The 18,848-nt window shown below is 39.7% G+C and overlaps 1 protein-coding gene across 1 annotated transcript in view; it reads left to right on the top strand.

Annotated features, from left to right (window-relative positions):
• The first annotated feature begins 1,461 nt into the window (after nucleotides 1-1,461).
• The window catches only part of klf7b (Kruppel-like factor 7b), a 77,179-nt gene continuing 59,792 nt past the window's right edge, over nucleotides 1,462-18,848 (top strand). The window contains exon 1 of the mRNA XM_042494011.1: nucleotides 1,462-1,774. Within this exon, the coding sequence (XP_042349945.1) occupies nucleotides 1,673-1,774 (102 nt within the window). The 5' untranslated portion in view covers nucleotides 1,462-1,672. The remainder of the gene's footprint in view (nucleotides 1,775-18,848) is intronic.

Below are 18,848 nucleotides of genomic sequence, written 5' to 3'. Positions count from 1 at the left end.
TTTAACTGATAAACTTTGGGTCAGTGTTTGATAACTGGTTTGGTCATCTGCTGGATCTCATGTAGTGAGTGCCATACACAGATGATGATGATGATTTATCATAATATGGATATAATGACTAAGTGGGTAACCATTAACCATTTATCACTGAAACAGAAACAAGTTTTCTTGAGCTCCATTCAGATGCATTTCATGAGCATTTAAACCTCAAACCTCAGAAACCAGGGAAGAATACTTTAACACCCCCCCAAGCAAATCACCTTAAAAGGGTGCTCAAAATAAAAAAATTATATTTTTTCTAAATAAATAAAAATAAAAAATGCAAAAATTGCATTTTCAAAACAAACAAAAGGATCTAAAACTATTAGATATTATTGAAAAACAGGGAACATATCTTGAAAACTATATTTATAATACTTTAATTGCACATTTTAAATTGTTACAGAAAAAATATAATTTTTTTATTTTGAGCACCTTTTAAGGTGATTTGCTTGGGGGGGTGTTTTTTTATTTAAAAAAAAAATTATTTTTACATAATTTTCTCTTAACTTTTCCTCATCTCTTGCTATATATATTTTGGGGGGGGGGGGGGGTTTTTTTTTGGGGGGGGGGGGGGCTGCCTTCCCATGTTACGAAATAAATCACCAATGTGCACAGGTTTCAAAGGGTTTAAAAATGCAAATAAAAGTGGATTTATTTGGGCTCCACAAATGAACAAAAGGAGGATAAACTCTTGTAAACCGAACAGGTGGGAGGATCGTGTTGAGCTCTTCCCTCCACTGCATCCCTGCTCTCCGCACAGACATCACCACATGGAGACCACATGGAGGAGTCTGCGGTGAAGCTGTCACACCTCAGAAAAAAAACCCCAAACACGGCATCTTATCTCCAGCATTAATGCTGCTGCTTATGACGCTCAGCTGAATCTTTCTGAACATTCATACCAATGTTTACGTCTTTTAGTCGCTGTTTCCTTGCAGCAGCGGCAGCTCGCGGTTTCACTCCTCTCTGCCTGTGCAGCCTGTAATGACTGAGAGAGGAATGCTGCTGGTTTTATATAGGCCTCTAAAAATAACTCACCCCTCACTGCCATGTAGGGCCGGACTGACAGCCTCCCGCGGCCAATAGCGTCCCTGCATCCCCCATAGCTCCGCCCGCTCCCTCAGTCTCAGCGCCTCCTTAATTGGACGCCAGTGACATCATCAACCCTATTTACCTTATTAGGTCACGCATGAAATTGAGTGACAGGTGGCTCCTCCCCTGCCTCCCTCCCCTCTCGCGCCGGTCGCCTGGATTGCAGCGGGGTCCAGTCTGCTGCTGGAGGAGCAAACCTGGCAACCTGGCAGCTTGTACGGAGACCGATTGGCAATCTGGCAATGCGGAAATAGATCTGGCACCCCCGAGCCCGGACTGAGGAGAGAGGCGTGACAGAGCAGAGCAGAGAGGAGAGGGGATTGCATTGACAAAGATAAAATAATCAACTCTTTCGTTCCTGTTTTTCTTTTTTTTTTTAAATTAAAGTGCTCAGGTGCGCTCATCTGCACCAGCTGGGATTTTTTATCTCCAGTTTTTCAACCTGACAAGTCTGAGAAGAAGGAAAGAAGAAGTGCGTTTTTAATTTGGATTCCGGACTTCTTTTACTGACTTTTCGCTCCTTTTTTGTGCATCAAGCATGGATGTGTTGGCGAATTACAGTATTTTCCAGGAACTCCAACTCGTTCATGACACTGGTTATTTCTCTGCGATGCCTTCCCTGGAGGAGAACTGGCAGCAGGTCAGAGATGATGCGTTTTCTCTTCTTTTCCGGGAAATTTGAGTGGGTTACAAACTGGGATGAAATAGTGGCATGTGTGCGCTGCTTGGTTTTCTGTGCGTGTGTGTGTGCGTGTGCGCGTGTGTGTTTTTAGTGTTTTGCATCACTAGAGCGCTCTGGAGCGGCAGCAGCAGCCCCCGTGTAGTTGCGTTAGTTTTTTTCTCTCTCTTTCGCTCACATGGAGCACGGCGAGGTCCGCTGACAGGAGAAAACACACACACACACACACACACACACACACACACACACAGAGGGAGCGAGGTGAGGAGGAGGAGGGAGAGGATACAAACAGATTTACGCGCTAATGGCACTAATGGACAAACTGCATTTTAAAATGCGTAAAAACCATCTTTGACTTTACGCACACGCCTTGTACTATGAAAGAATGGTACCTTAGACTTACTTAAGGGTAAATTAAAGCCCTTAATCATTTATGTAAAAGCAGGAGCACGCTGTCCTGTGAAATGCCCCATGATGATATCCAGATTTTAACTAAAACATTGAGAGGCGTTTGGGGAGAAATCAGATGGTAAAATGCTGCTTTTCCTTTAAGGTTGGCAATTTAGCGGATTTTTCAGCTTTACTTTCAGTTTCAGCTTTTTTCCCACTCACTCATCCCATTTATATTTACATAATTGTTAGTATGAAACGCTGTTGGATAAAACTGACAATGGAGATGGTCAAAATGCTGCTTTTCCTTAAAGGTTAGCATTTTGGAGATTTTTCAGCTTCACTTGCTTTCTGCTAAGGATCAGCTTCAGCTGTTTTCTCACTTACTTAAACCATATACTTTATTGGTAATATGAAATGCTGTTGGATAAAACTGATAATGTAGGCTGTCAGTCTAAAAATGTTTCTTTTCCTTAAAGGTTGGCATTTTGGAGATTTTTGAGCTTCACTTCACTTAATGGTCTGTTAAGAATCAATTCCTGTCTTCCCACTTACTTATCCAGTTTATTTTTACATAATTGATTGTATGAAATGCTATTAGATAAGGCTCTAAAAAGGCAGGTGGTAAGTCTGAAAATGCTGATAGAGAGCAACCTTTTGGGCTCCACGTTGATCTGATGAGCTGTTTTATCCCTTTAAGTTACTTAATTGGTGCATAATTTACCCCAGCATGATAATGAAAAGTTAAAGGAGGTTGTAGAGTTGAAAAACAATGGAAAACAATGGTTGAATCTTTTTTTGTCCTGTTATACTGACTTAAGATGATGCTGTGCAGCATTTAATTGACAGCTGAGACTGAGTGAGAGGTGCTTGGGGGTGAAAGTGGACTGATTTTTGTTTTGCAGTCTGAGCCGATGATTGAGAATGCTGTTTTTAGTGTGACTGATCTGATCGATAGACCGGTCTGTCAGCCTGATATGTTGGGATTATCACTCACTCACACACACACACACACACACACACACACACACACAGAGGCCATGGGAGATGGACACATGCTTAATAGCGAGTGACTTGTTCTTAAATAATATATCTACATCTGCCACTGTTTGTTTGCAGACAATCCTGCTGAATTATACATCATCACCCTCTATAGAACATACACTAGACTGAGCATGAGCCCACCGACCGTCTCATAACCTTTATCTGACATGCAAATTACTGACTGTATCTATAATAAAATAGATTAAAGGGGATTTTCAGTGATTTGTGTATTGCAAAAATGACCACGTGGGTGTTTTTTGTGTGTGTAGATAACAAAAAACATTGAAATTGGCCTTTTTCCCTGATTTTCAGTTATAGCAAAGATTTTGAAATTTGAATGGGCATTTAAAAGGATACAGTACAGGAATTGTCAGTTTCCATTTGTAAGCACAACATTCAAACTTTGCCCCTGATCCATACACTGCTTGTGCCCAAAGCTCCAGTTTGTGTCCAGTGTTTTTGGTACATTCATGGGAGAAGCTGATACTTAAGCAAACTATCAAAGCTAACTGTTGGCACCTAGGCACCATCCAACAGAAAGCAGGCCAACTCGTCGCTCTACGTCCCCATCCTCTCCTTCAGAGTTTGCCAGCAAAAGTAAAAGTCAAGCCCATATTCATTTGTCCTCTTGGCATTTCGCCTTGCTATACTCCCATTTTTTCTGCACTTTTTTAATAATTTTTGTGGCTTCCTTTTGGATGCTGCTACCTGGTTGCTTAAAGGCTACTCAAAGGATGCTGGGACAAGCTCCTTGACCCCCATGGGAGCTATAGGGTATGACCATAGACTGCAAATAATAAAGATAGACAATGTGTCCCCTCTTACCCTCACTATACTTAAGTGAAGCTAAAATATCCGAGATATTTTGCACTGGTGACGTCATTCGGAGCCAGAGTCTGCGCTGTAGCAACCTCCGTGGTTCCTGCCAAAACGCAAGTGCACAGGTTGGCTGACAGAGCCATCATTCATGGTGGAATATCTCCTATTTGTATAATTGAAAAACTCATTTACACCGAACTTATCATAAAGATGATCGCTTGAACAAACAACAGGGTGATGAAAACTACCTTCAGTGACAGATACCATCTTTGGGAAAAATGTATTTGGTCTGTACTTTGGGTTTTTAGTTTGGCCTTTGTTTAATTTATTAACATGGAGGGGCGGGCTTTATGAGCTATACTGCAGACAGCCACCAGGGGGTGATCAAATTGAAAAGCTACGTTGGAGAAACTGTCATGTTGGTCAAGTCTATATACAGTCTATGAGGTATGACAGATGCGCAGTGTTCCTGAATCTTTGATGTTGGAGAGTTACAGCAGAAATTACAAGAAATAAATGGACGATGTCCACTCAGGTGCTCTTCACGTGGGTTCCTCTTAGCCTCTTTTGGTGTGCTGGACCTGACAGAACTTTTTTGGTTCTTGAATAGATGTCGGCCGAACGTTTTAATACAGAGTGAGTAAGTTTATGGTCTTTAATTAAGTTTTTTTTCACTCATTGCAGAATTGTAATTCTCAGCCATATTCTTTCTTGATATATATGCCTACCCGAGGCTGACTGCGGACGCCTCTGTGAATTGAATCAGTCATCCACATGTTCTGTGATAGGACGTCAGGTATTGAGCCTCTCAGAATGTGTAGACCAGATTATTACTGCACATGTGTTGCATCCCAATATTATGACGCAGTATGACACTGTGACTTCTCGTCTTTTTAACCTCCTGTTATTAGCTTTGGACAGCCACTGGCCAAAGGGTGAAACCCTCATAATGTCTTGAACAAAGCAAGTAAGAAGAAAATAAGAAAATGCAGGCAGTCTGCAGTCTCTGCAGATGAGTACACTGCCAGACACTTTTAGTGGGTCATAAGTGATGACTGAGATGGATTACTTGTATGCACTGTTTTTTTTTTTTAAGTAAAATCCTGCTGTATTCAGTGTAAGCAGTGATAGACTCAAAAAGGATGAAGAATTAATTATATCAGAATCAGGTGATACAAGTATTTTTCCCTAACTTCCCCCCTTGAACTTGAGAAATAGAAGCTGTTAATTGGAAGCCACCTTCAGCCTCATGTGTAAGTGTGTGTTTTCACCTTTTATCTGCTATTTAATTTTCAGTAAATCGCCTCACCTGAATTAGCTCCCAACAGAGACAAAACCGTCTCAGATGGTGCCGGCTCGGTCCAATGTGCATATCCAACCATGTGTTTATAGTCCTGAATGAAGCCCAGACTCCTTCTCTCCTCCCTGACTGTCTTACTGACACAAATTCACACTGCCTCGTCCTATTTTTAGTCCAAACAGCACATAGTTTCATCCCCTGTAACCTATTTTTTCGGTCTGTAATCATATTGTTAAATGATTGAGAGGTTTCGTGGAGTTTCAGGTTTTGATGTCATGTCTCATTTTCCACAGAATGGCTGGAAAAGCTGTTTAAATCTGTGCCTGGAGACGGGAATGTAAAGCTGGAGGGGGAAAAGTAATTCCGCTCAGTTTATCCACACTTTTATTTGCAGAAAGCAGTTTTACATATTTCAGCCTATACTGTCAAACTGAAATGAGAGTGCACTGTGAGGTATCGTTTGAAATTTGACAGCAGTGTGACTCCAGAGTTTTGGCTCAAACACCAAAAGTGAATGACAGCACCTGTTTGGTGCGAGTGGCTACAATGACATATGGGCCTTTTCAGAGTTTGTCTTTCATTTGGATCCCCATTAGTTGTTACCTTGGCAACGACTCGTGGCAAATGAAAAATAATTGGAGGTAATTTAAAGCTGCTCAGGGGCACTCTGACGCTTGTTTGTGTTCTTATCAAAATTAAATTAGAAGAGATTGTATTTATGTTCATCATGTGGAGAGAAACGTAACTGCTAATGAATTCTAAATTCTGAATTCTTCTGACCCACTGGTGGCAAATGTGTGTTTTTTAGTATGTCGAAGGCATGACTCACCTCACTCTCTCTCTAATTTGGCAAGTACTCATTGCCTTTATTGGTTGAGTCATCTAGCTAGAGACAGCCAAGCCGTTTTTTTGTTTGTTTGTTTTTGTTTTGTACCAGTTTGTGAACATGTTTATTTCTGCTTTAAATTGGGCATTTTAACATGCAAGCCTGTTGGAATTAACTCGTTTTTGAAGCCAGCCTCAAGTGGCCATTAGAGGAACTGCAGTTTTTGGTATTTTGGCATCAGTTTCATTTTTGAACTCCTGAAGTTGCCGCTTGGTAAGAAAGCAAAGGTTTGCTAATAGCTCAGAGTCAAAGTGTGCATGTGTCTGATTGATGTGTTTTTTAAATTAATGAATTCTGGTGAGACTTCCAGTTTAACTAACAAACAGTTAAACAGTTAGGTCTAACAAAAACCCAGGTGATTCTTGGATGTATTTTAGCAACCAGCAACTTGACAAGTCATGTCTCAAAAATTCACAAATAAATAGTAAAAAAAAAAAAAAAGAAAGAAATTTATCTGAAAATAATAAAAAATAATATTATGTACTTTTCTATACCATAACTTTAAATATCAAATTATTATAATTTTTAATGTAGTTTAGTCATGTCTCATTTTGCTCCTGATAAGATTATAAACCAGCAATTAAAATGTCAGAATATTTTCTTTAATATTACTGCTTCTTGAATATATCCCAGAATATTTGTGAATGTAGCTTTATTCTAAATCTCCATTTTATTCACAGAAACTAGGATGTTAGTTTTTGTTCTCTCCAGAGACAGAGGTTTTGATGTAAGCTCTGGTTTTCAGAGTGGAAAATGCTCTTATTGTGGATGGAAGGCCAAAACTGATAGAAAAAGATGTGTTTTGTCAATTTTATCTGCACTAGTGGGGACAATTTCAGAGAGAGGAGAGAGACAAACACACACACTAAGACCAGGCACACCCACATTTTTTCCACTCTTGTTCCTTCTGTCTCCCTCTATCCCCTCATTCACTCCATCACACACACACACACACACACACACACACATGCTTGGCTGGCATGCACTAATGGAAAGCTATGGTCTGGCAGGACTCATCCCGCCACTTTCGACAGTAATTGGCCGTTTGCTGTCAGACGGACAGAGAAACACACTCACGGACACACACACACACACACGTACACACACACACACACACACACACACTCACTCAGTAACACACATACTCACGCAAACAAACAACCAGATTTGTGTATGTCATTTATCTTTCCCGACTGTCCCTGCATCATGCTCCTGGTCTTTGTTTCCTTGTACTGGCTTCTTTTATCAGCTGCTTTGCATCATGGCTAAACATGTGGAAAACACACACACACACACACACACACACACACAGTGTCTTTCTCACTCTTTCTCGCCTGTCTATCAGCCTTGTTGCCTCTGACAGTATGAGCCCATGTTCTGCATATAATTGCTGCATCTTTGCAGGTCTGGAATGATGTGATGGGCTTTAGGGATTTGTGTGTGTGTGTGTGTGTGTGTGTGTGTGTGTGTGTGTGTGTGTGTGCGCAGTGTCCAAGGATAAAATGGCAAACCCAGACTTCCCAATTAGATATAATCCATTTATTTCAAAGCAGAGCCATGCCAAAATCTGATGAGTAAGAGGGAAAAATGGACAGTGACAACAAAGGGTCGGTGCAGATAAAAAGCTGCTTCATGTGGTTGTTGTGAATACAGATCTGCATTCACGTACTCGTAATATACAGTAAACAAACGCTGCATGCAGGTATCCTGCCTCATTTAGAAGCATGATGCTGATTCTCTGAGTCTCTGTCTCATCTTGTCTCTTAATTTATGTACCCTGTATGTCTGTAGTTCTTTTCAAGCTGATTGATTTATTTGCTGCGGTGTCGTTACAGCACTATGCTCGACCAACCAGCTCTGTGTCACTGATATACAGTGTCTCCATTAGGCCTGACAAGCCTGCAAAGTACAGCCCTGCATCTCTCTCAACAGTGCATGTTGTCAGTATACTGCAGATTTGAACTACTGCTCGTACTGTCCAATCATTAAAGTATTTCTGCAAAAGGAATCTCACTAATTATTGCTTTTTCTCCACATCAAATCTTCTGTTAAAAGTGCAGGCCAAATAAAATCAAGACCTCTCCCCGAGGCAGAGCTTCACCCTCTGGTTGTGTATCGCTCCAACAAGCTCCATGATTTCAAATTTCTGTTAAACATTTCTCACTCTGCACTGCACCTAAACTGAACCATCAATAACACAATAATTCAGCATAAGCTTTTGATTTATGGCGCTTGTTGGATATGCTAACCAGCCTGGGAGGAAATGCTGCCTCACAGGTTACATTTACGTCATGCATCAAAATCTTTAAAGGTCTTTCACAAAATTCACAACAAATCTTATTTAAAATCCTGTTTGGACCTAATTCCCTTGTCAAAGTTGAGGTGCTGGTTTTGTAATGATGACCTGCTCATAATTCTGGAAGACAAATTGAATTTGTCCATTTGCACCTGGCTGAGAAAAGTAACACTGCAGCTGCTCGGCTTTTTACATCCATTCGTATGACGCGTTATTATGGATCTAGCATAGGTCTGTCAACTGATTAAATCAAAGTTTGGCTTGTTAGTAGCCTCAGTGTGCCTGGGCTGAACACTGAGTGATACAGGAAATGACTTATTTGTTGCACTGCATTCACTTTTTGTAATGTCTGATGTGATTTGTAGCTTTTATAGTATGATTTTGTGGGTTGGCTTTATGTTGTTTTGTATTTTTGCATTTCATGTATGTATGTGAAATAAGGATGTATGATTATATCGGCATGTCATCGGTTTCAGCCGATACTTGCTTTTATACAGTTTATATAACTTTATTCTGACAGTACTTTATTGAACTTAATTCTAACAGTACTTTAAATTTATTATATGGCATTAGCGACTTTATTTGACTTTATTGTAACTGTAGTTCATTAAATAATTTTTTATTTTAGTGCTATTTTAGTACATTAGTTTAGAGATTTTTGGGATATATATTGTGCAGCAAATTTTCGCAGAAATCGCAGTATTATTGTAAAGCCATATCGCCCAGCCCTAAAGCAGGTATCGTTTGACTGGAGAAGATTTGTTAATACTTGGTTTCTTAGAGGTATCGAGTGCGGACACCCAGCCCTCGCTTGCTGTGGTTCCTCCTCTTTGCGTTTTTTTATCTGGGATTTTCTCATCTTTTGGCTGTGACTTGACTCCTTGATTGTGCATCGATGTCTTTTTTTCAAGCCTTTGTGACAATTAAAAATGAGACCAGGTCCTGGTCACATCAATAAATGAATCAAAATGTTGATTATAAGAGTCCCAGGATACTCAGACTGTGCAGCTTCTCATGTACAGAGTCCATTGTTTCCCCTTCCTCTCTTCTCTTTGTAACCTGTTAACCTGCTGCATGGACCACTGCATGAACTGGTCTTCTGTGTCTCTCACTCTGTCTCTCTCTCCCGTGGCTTGAGGCTGGCCCTGGGAAGTTTGACAAGATAATGAATTGCCATGCATGCTGCAGTTTTTCACATTTCACAGCCCAGTAACTCTGTATGTAGGGAAGGAGGGGATGGAGGGGGGCGGGGGTGGAGGATGAGTGGAGGAAAGGATGAGAGAGAAAGAAAACACCAGTAGAGACAATACATGAGGTGAGATGAATAAATGCAGGTGAAAGTTGGTCAGGAAAGAGAGGACGGTTTTTCACTCCGTCTTCCTCTCGCGTCTCTCGCCATCCGTCCCGTGTTACCACAGACACGCACACACAGAGTTATGTAATTGTCTGTGGTGCGCAGCTGCTTCCTCATAGTCATAGTAGACGAAAAAAGAGGAAGACGAGGGAGGAACACAAAGGAATGGAGAGAAAAGAAGGAAATAGACGATAGGAAAGTCAGAGAGCGACACAGAAACACAGAGATATGAAGAGAAGAAGGAATATAGCTGCTGATTATGTAATCCAAATGTCAGAAAGTAAAATATAACTTAAAACTCAATTCATCACTTTTCCTGAAAACATTAACTGGAGCTTTTAGTACTGCAGTTATTGTATGACAGTATTATAATACATTTTTAGTGCTGGGACATTGAACCAGTGAATCTGTTGGTTTATTTAAAGAAAATGAATGAAAAAAAACTTCTTCTAAATATTGCAGTGTGACGATTTCAACTTTTTAAAAGCAACAAATTTGCTACTTTACTCCTTTTATGATGTTTTTAGCCTCGTTGATATATTTAGTAAAATTGAAGCCTCATTTTGGGCTCTCCTAATGTTTCATTGGTCTTGATGAATCATCCTAAACAACCATAACATCGATTGCTATGAAATTTGATGCAGACTTCCATGTTTCTTTAGGGATAACCAGCCCAGTTGCCATAAAAACAATGTTGGCATTGTACATTTGATTGATTTCTTTATTCTAATATGGCTGCGGTGATCAGTCCAAAATACATTTTATCTTGCTGCTCAGTCACCAAACATAACGCTCTGGTTTCTATTCCAGGCCCAACAAACCAATTTTGCCAAAAAAAGCTCCTCTTCTAGGACATGACTCAGCTTTTTCATGATCAACCAACCAAAAGTAATCAACATAAATGGAGGCCATTTTACCGAAAAGCACATTCCATATATTTTTTACATTTATGCAAACCATTGATAAGTTAAATTTGCACATTTAATTTAAACATTACTAAAGCAATAAAACATACGAGCTGACTTTGTCATCATGAGGTGAAAGTGATGGTGAGGCATCCAGGCAGAGGCCTGCCAAGCTGCAGACCACTGCAGACCACGGTTTCGGACCAACAAACATTAAAACCAGTTGTTTTCTACAGTCATTGCGGATTCTCAGTAGCTTTATGTCCCCCATGTGTGGGTGTTTTTTAGCGATCTGTCGCTTTCCATTGGGTAAAGTACAGTGACAAGTGGCTAATTTTCATCAACTTGTTTTCTGCTGGGATAGTGCCAAAAAAGCAGTTGTTTTTTACAGAGACATTGCAGTTTTTCCACCTGAGATCATGCCACCAAAACTGGATATTAAGCCTTAAAGCAGATGTTTGTTAACAAGTCAAACTCGATATATTGCTCCTTATGGCCATCAGATGTATCAGTGTTAATTTCTGATTTTCTTTTAGACTGGAGTGCCAGCATTGATGGTTTTGCAGCCATGTTTCCACTGGTTTGTTGACACTTTTGTATTGTAGCTGTCAGAAATTACCCACAGCAACAGCTTGGAATTACAGCTAAGAGGCTGACATGGTTTTTACCTCTCAGCTGCTTTGAGTTTCATTCTGAACTGAACCCGCCAGGCTCAGGTCGATTAGCAGAACTGTGTGTCAGCGCTGTGATTGACTGCTGACTTGTCCAGTGTGACCTGCCTTTTGCCCGCTGCATGCTGGGACCGACTGCAGCCCGCTGCGACTCTGAACAGGACAAGCTTTATCGAAAATGGATGGATGGAAGTCTAAATTATGAGTTCTAAGCACATAATTATGAGGCCTTTTTAAGCGTTTTGATCGTCATAATTTGGAGATACTTACTTTTGCCAATCATAACTACATGTAGATATTATAGTCCAGTGACAACTGGAAACCGCAGAAGACAGAAAAATATTCAAAGCTGTAAAAGAAGTCAGAGCTATAATAATAGAAGCGTCTTCACTTCTTACAGTGTGGAAGCTGGTGCCAATATTCTCCTCAATATGAGCTGCTCTAATCACTGCATTCATTCATTTTCTTCTTTATCGTTCTCCCAAACACACACAGTTATTGTCTTCTCCTCATAATTTGAAATCACTCGAGTAAAACACACACACACACACACACACTCTTGCCCGAGAACCCATAATTCAGTAAGTGAATAAGGCACCCGGTCTACGGTGGCAGAGATTAGATAAGAAAGTGAGCAGTCAGACTGCCGCGGCAGGAAAGCAGAACAAATGAACTGCACTCGTGATGGAGAGAGCTTATACTGTGAAAGCCATAGCCCTGATCTTTCAAGATGAGTGGTTTTTTATGGAGGGCAACTCTCCAGCACTATTCACCATGGAGCCCGATTACTACAGTTTACAAGGAGATTTACCCATTCATCTCTCCATGCTTCAAACACGCTGTGGACATCAGCTAATATATAGTTTTTCTGTATTTGGAATTTGTCAAGGAAAAGTCAAACATTTTAGAAAAATGTTCTTGTTTGCTGCCAGATATCAGTTTTATCTCTTTGGCTGGAGATGTTTAGCCTAATTTAGTAAAGACTGTAAAGAAGGGTCAACTTTGGTGAACTAAAGTGCAGCAACGATTAGTTGATTAATAGGGATTAATAATTGACAGGGATTTTTGCCAATATCTGATACGTCCACTTTTTTCCTACCTACTTTTAGTGATCAAGTCTCATCTTGTAGTGGAATTAACTTCATATTATTTATACTCTAATAATGATCGCTCACCAGCAGATGGAGACATGATATACAATGCCTTAATTTATTTCATAAGAAAAAAAAGACAATTTGGGGTTGATGTTTTGTATATGTTAACTTTGTCAAATAAAAAGTTTTTTTTTTTTTAATTTCAGCAGAAATCTTCATTTCAAAGCCAATATCTGCTGATAATGGTGATGTGCCAATGTTATTGTGCATCCCTGTTTCACATAAATACACATAAAGACTACAAAATAAGAAGAGTACTTCAACTTAGGCTTGATGTTTTCTACATGTTCACTTTGTCAATTAAATAAACAAATAAAATTATTGGTTTGAGATATCAGCAGAAATCAGCATGCTGACAGATTCAGATATTTCATTTTAAAGCCAATATCTACCAATACTGATGACGTCCCGATATAATCATGCATTCCTGTTGATTAATCGTTTCACTCGCTCTCTGGTTTCAGTTTCTCAAATGTGAATATTTGCCTTTTTTTAGCAATTAAGTTTAAGGATTACCTTTAAGGATTTAAGAGTTAAGTGTTTGTTGCTTGAATGAAACTAGTTCTCTAGGCTGTATCTTCAGTAGGTATTTATTTTAGTTATAACTTCTATTTTCTGTTATGAGACTGGATTTGTTGGTCAAACAGACTCGTATTTGGGAAGTTTTTTCCAAACAGATCATCAGAGAGTGTTTGATTTTATTCGTTTTTATTAAGAGAAATCCTTGTGGAGATCACAGGCTGAGCCGTGTACACACACACACACACACACACACACACACACACACACACACACACACACACACAGGTGTGTTGTGCTGTGTGCGTTTGTGTCTCTACATCCTGCTGAGCCAGTGTTTGCAGACCGATTGGCTCTGGGATAAAGCCTTGTGACCTGGCATCCATCCAACCCTCCCAACCTCTCTCTGTCTCTCTGTCTGTCTTTTCTTCTCTCTCCCCCTCCCTCCTCCCTCCCTCTCTGCCCCCTGTTCGCTCCCAAACATCCTTTTGTTTATGCGCATTTTGAATTTGCACATTAAAAAACTGAATGGAAAGGAGGATAGGAATTTGGAAAAGAAAAAGCCTAAATATAGCAAAAAGTTTTTGCTGTGGCCCGAGGTGGAAAAGTTGATGTGTCAGCAAAGAGAAGATGCAATAAAGGCTGATGGAAACACATTTTGCAAATAAACAATGACATTGTAGGACCTGCTTCCCCCTCTTTTCTTCTGCTCTTTTATTACTGCTGGAGTAGAAAGCTGTCAGGATTCCCAAAACGTAAAGAATAAGGCTGACAAAATCCTGGTGTGTTTTGCCAGAGGAGACAAAATAATTCATGAAAATAACAAAAAGCAGCATTCAAATGTCACAATGTACCGGAAGAGTTACGGCAGCAGCTTTTTTTCATAATGTTATGATCTTCTGAGAATATTCAGCTCAAGTTAATGATCCATATTTTAATTTGCAGACTTGTTTTTTGGTGAATTTATTTAATATCTGCACATCTGGACGGAAATACAGCCTCTTCCTGTCTCTTTAGTGCTTCGCTCCTGTGCTGAACCAACAGCCACCAGGGCACTCACATGTTCTCTGTGTGTGTGTGTGTGAGTGTGTGTTTTGGTAATGACATCATTCATGGTGTGCAAAGGATGTTGACAGTGGCAGAGGAAGTGTGCGTATGTGTGTGTGTGGTTGTGTGTGCTGGCTTGGCGAGGCCTACAGTTGGCAGTACAGTGTCCAGGATAAACACACAGACACACACACACACACACAAATTCATTGCTGGTTTCACAAAAACCTAATAAAGTAGTGCGTGCATTTCCTAACACCTTGCTTAGTTTTATTTCTTATGCTGGTCTAAAGTAAGTCAGACGTATTTTAATCCCAATAAGTTCCTCTCCCTGTCGCCGGGATATCTCAATAACGACCAATGTCACCTACTGACAACCGACAAAAAATAAAAACATGGCTTCGTTTGTGGTTTAGTAACTGTTGTGTAGTGAGCAACGAGAAGACAAAGAAACAATGCTGCAGCTTCACTAAATTTTCCCCAGAAAAAAACGTCCTTGTAACTGACATTGTAATTGTGCCAAATGTGTCCCTTCTGAAATTGTTTCCAAAGGCACAACTTCTGTGCCGGAGTAAACAGAGCTGAGCAGCTTGAAGCTGCCTTTAAATGGAGCTCACAACATTTTCAGCAGGCAACACGGTATGTTTTCTGTTCACCTTCATAAAAATAGTGAAATAAATTATACTTTTCTATGTTTTTTTTTTCAGAAATGAACAAAAATTTCAGGCTATAAAGTGAAAGCATGTGTATGAAACCAGTGAGTCAAACTGAATGGACTGTTTAGTTTGAATATAATTTTAATTTAACCAGAATTCTTATCAAATTGTTCCTACTTGATCAAAGATAAAAAAAAAAATCAAATTAAAAAAAAAACTTTAGTTGGAAGATCAGTATCACAGAATTAATTTATTTTCCCAAAATGTGTATAAATCACAAGTGGACAAATGGATGCAAAATTGTTTCACTGTTTAAGTTTTACATCAGACAAAACTTACCTGAAGTGTACAAACCAAAACTGACTCATTTGGATGTCATGCCTAATTTTTTTATATATACAACTTGAATATCATTATTAATTTAGAGTGTAAACTGATGACACTATTGTCATGTCATCACAGTAGAAATCTCTAGATGTTAAAATGTAATGACGTTACGTTATCGCCGAGCCGTTCTCAGTCAGAGTGTGTTCGCATGAAACCAGCTCCTGCCTCACAGTTTCATCAGGGATGTCACATTGTTTCAGGGCATTTGAGCATAATATACAGTGTGTGTGTATGTGTGTGTGTGTGTGTCTCTGTGTGTCTGTGTGTCTGTGTGTGTGTGTGTGTTTGTGGGGACAGAACAACAGCGTTGCAGCGAGGATGGAGCGTGCCAGCGTTCCAGTGCGCCTTTATGCATGCATGGTTGGTGTGTGCGTGTTCGTGTGTGTGTGCAGAGTGGGACACAGTAAATGGGTCATATGCAGTGGAGGAGGATGACCTTGGGAATTTGTCCTGTTTTTCTTCACGAGTCTGCCGACGCAGTTCTTTGTCTCGGAGAGAGAGAGAGAGAATGAGGTAGAAATACAACGACAGAAAACTGACAATCAACAGATATTTCCAAACTAGATTTGTTGACAGGAGATGAAATTGTCCCCCAAACTGTTGCCACAAAGTTAGAAGGACACTTATTGTTCAAAATCTAATTGTATGCTGTAGCATTAAGATTTTCTTTAAAGGCCCTGTGGAGTTTTAGACCTCTGTGGAGCTGTTTTCTATTACCAAATCTGTTTTATTAAACCGTGTGCACAAGAACACGATACACAATCCTGCCAATGCTGTCATACGATTTCACTTATCCACAGGTGGAGGTAACCGTAGACTTTATAAAATAATGGGCGAAGCCATAGTGAAATCACCCATTAGTTTGTGAGCTCCCGTTTTAAATCCTAGAGTTCAACATTTTGGCCATTGCCACCTTGGATTTTTGGAGCCAGAAGTGATCATATTTGGACAAGAAAGTGGAGCTGACCGAAACACTAGATGCTAGCTCAGTTTGCAAATTTATAGATTACTCTTAGTGCTATGAAGAATACTTTTTGGGGCTTGGAAGCTTTAGAGATAATTACGTGCGAATATTCGAAGATTCGGCCAGGACTACTCAAACCCAACCAAATAGGGACTTGGTGCCGCTGCGTGTGACAGAGAAAGTGATAAAGAGAGGGAAGAGAAGTTGGAAGGTGGACTATTGCACGCAATGTTTCCATAAAGTGTGTTTTATCATATCACAGGTTCGGCCTCATTTAAATTAATCTGTTCCTTTTTTTTTTTATCAGACATCAAATTTAATTGCTTGACGCAAGAGTCAGTGACTGTGCTGACAACATTGGCCTCATTCAGGTCACACGCTTGCGGCTGCCTTTCTATTTGCTCCTGGTGGAAAAACAAAAAAACGAAGCATTCGAATATTGATGTGGACATTAATTACCATGAAAGGAATCGAAATTTCAAAGCTGCATTTGGATCAGCCCCAGTTACTTTTGTTAACTGTGAGAATGCAAATGTTAATTTTCCCTAAAGCCAAAAACTGGTTTATAACCATTAAAACAAAATGTACCTAAAACTGAATATCCAACTGATCTTTTAGTACAACCGAACACTGCAAACACATTTTTAGGCGACCACAACAGTACATTTTCATGAACTGAAAAATCTTTGACTACGTGACTACGTGACTATGTCACTACGTCACTACGTGAATCTGGGGTTATGCCACGGTACATGACCATTGTTGTCGCCATGGTAGCGTTGAAATTATATAATTGTTGAAATTAGCTTCCAAGAGACCAAAACTGAATTTTGTTTATTTCTGCCTCTAGTGGCCATTATATGAACTGCACCCCAGTCTTTTTTTTTTTTTTTTTATTTTTTTTTTACATTTATTTATTTTTAATTCTTTGATTTATTTTAAGTTTTTTGGCTTTGCTCAAGTTTTATGAGTACCTTCAAAACAAAGATGCATTCAGTGTAAATATAGCTTTATTTTGTTGACAAGAAAACCCCACAGGGAACCTTTAATTGGAACTAAGGAAACGAAACCCAGACCAAAATACACTAAATAATGTGTACAAGGAAGTGCACGTTCAGTCTCATTTCCTTTTGCCGGCTGTCTTTGATGTCATTCAGTATAATGTGTTTGAAATGTTAAACACAAGCTTGTTCTCCCTCCACTGGTCCTGCCTTCAAATTATGTCTCATCACATACTTTGTGATACTTTGTGTGCGTGAGCTCAGATTTCTTTGTAATTTATAGCTGCCTCATTCCTGCTGGTGTCACGATTTGCTTTAATGTTTTCCTCCAGCTCTCATTGGTTACATCCACCTGATCTGATCACCAGATATCAAACAAAAAATGAAAACAGCTGCCGGGCCAGAAATGTTAAATGTCTGAGTCACTAACGAAACCCACATTATGTCGTTTCCTCTAATGTGTTTCCTGCTGCAGCTTTTAGTCATCTGACTCAGTGTTTTTTGGATGAGACGTACAGTAAGTTTGGAACTAAAATATCCCTGATTGAATCATTCATTTTTATTCAAAGTGTTACTAAAAAGAACTGCTCCCATCCAATTACTTTCACTGAGATATATTTTCTTCCAGCCAAACTTTCCTATTCCCTAATCATCCAAACCCAATCTTGATTCATGATTAATGTTTGAGTTGTGGCTCATCAGGTCACCATTTTTCAATATTTGTCGTAATTGCATGTTATTTAAGTATCTCTAAATCAGGCCAGCTGTGTGCTGCTGTATGTGGACAAATGGTTGTGGTGTCTGGCCCAGCAGTGCCATGCCTGCTATACTGGGATATGTGGGTCGTCAGCTATTTTAATCCACAGTGTTGCCAGCAATACCTGAGGGAATAGACAAGTGCTGTAGTGTGTATGTGTGCGGGTAAATGTGCTCCCGGTCCATATGTACATGTTAGCAGACACGAGCAGAGACAAAGTACAATGAGACAGTGTGCATTTGAGAAAAAGACATGCAATTAGAGGGTGTGTCCACAGTAATGCAAGTTAATTTGAAAATGCCGTTAAACAGGGTCGTCATTTTCTAAAAGGAATGGTTACATCTCTTATTTTCTCTCAGAAAAAAAGACTGTTGTGCATGAAAATCCTCATCTGTTGAGGTGGACTTTTCAGTTTAAAGGGACAGTTCAACCCTAGACCAAAGCACATATTTTCCTCTTTCCTGTGGTGCTGTTTATCAGTCTAGATTGTTTTGGTGTAAGTTGCCTCGTTTTGATGAGATGTCTGCCTTCTTTTCAATATAGTGGAACTAGATTACACTCGATTGGTGGTGCTTAAAGCTCCAAAAAATACATTTGAAACCTCAAAATCAATTTCTCTTTCCAGAAATCATGATCCAGTTACTCAAGATAATCCACAGACCTTGTTGTGAGCAGCACTTTGAGCACCTCAAGCCGAGGGCTATGTGGCTCCATTATATTGGAAAGAGGGCAGACATCTCTGCAGCTGATGTCTCCAACACTCTGCAGATAACACCAAAACAATCTACATTGGGAAACAGCATTACAGCTAAGAGTAAAAACATGTTTTTTGATATTGGGGTGAAATGTTCCTTTAAAACTCCATTCTGCTTCCTCTGTCTCTCT

Source organism: Plectropomus leopardus, chromosome 10, assembly GCF_008729295.1.
Source record: "Plectropomus leopardus isolate mb chromosome 10, YSFRI_Pleo_2.0, whole genome shotgun sequence".
NCBI lineage: Eukaryota > Metazoa > Chordata > Actinopteri > Perciformes > Serranidae > Plectropomus > Plectropomus leopardus.
Note: the sequence above shows the minus strand (reverse complement) of the source record. Positions and strands in the feature narration are given on the sequence as shown.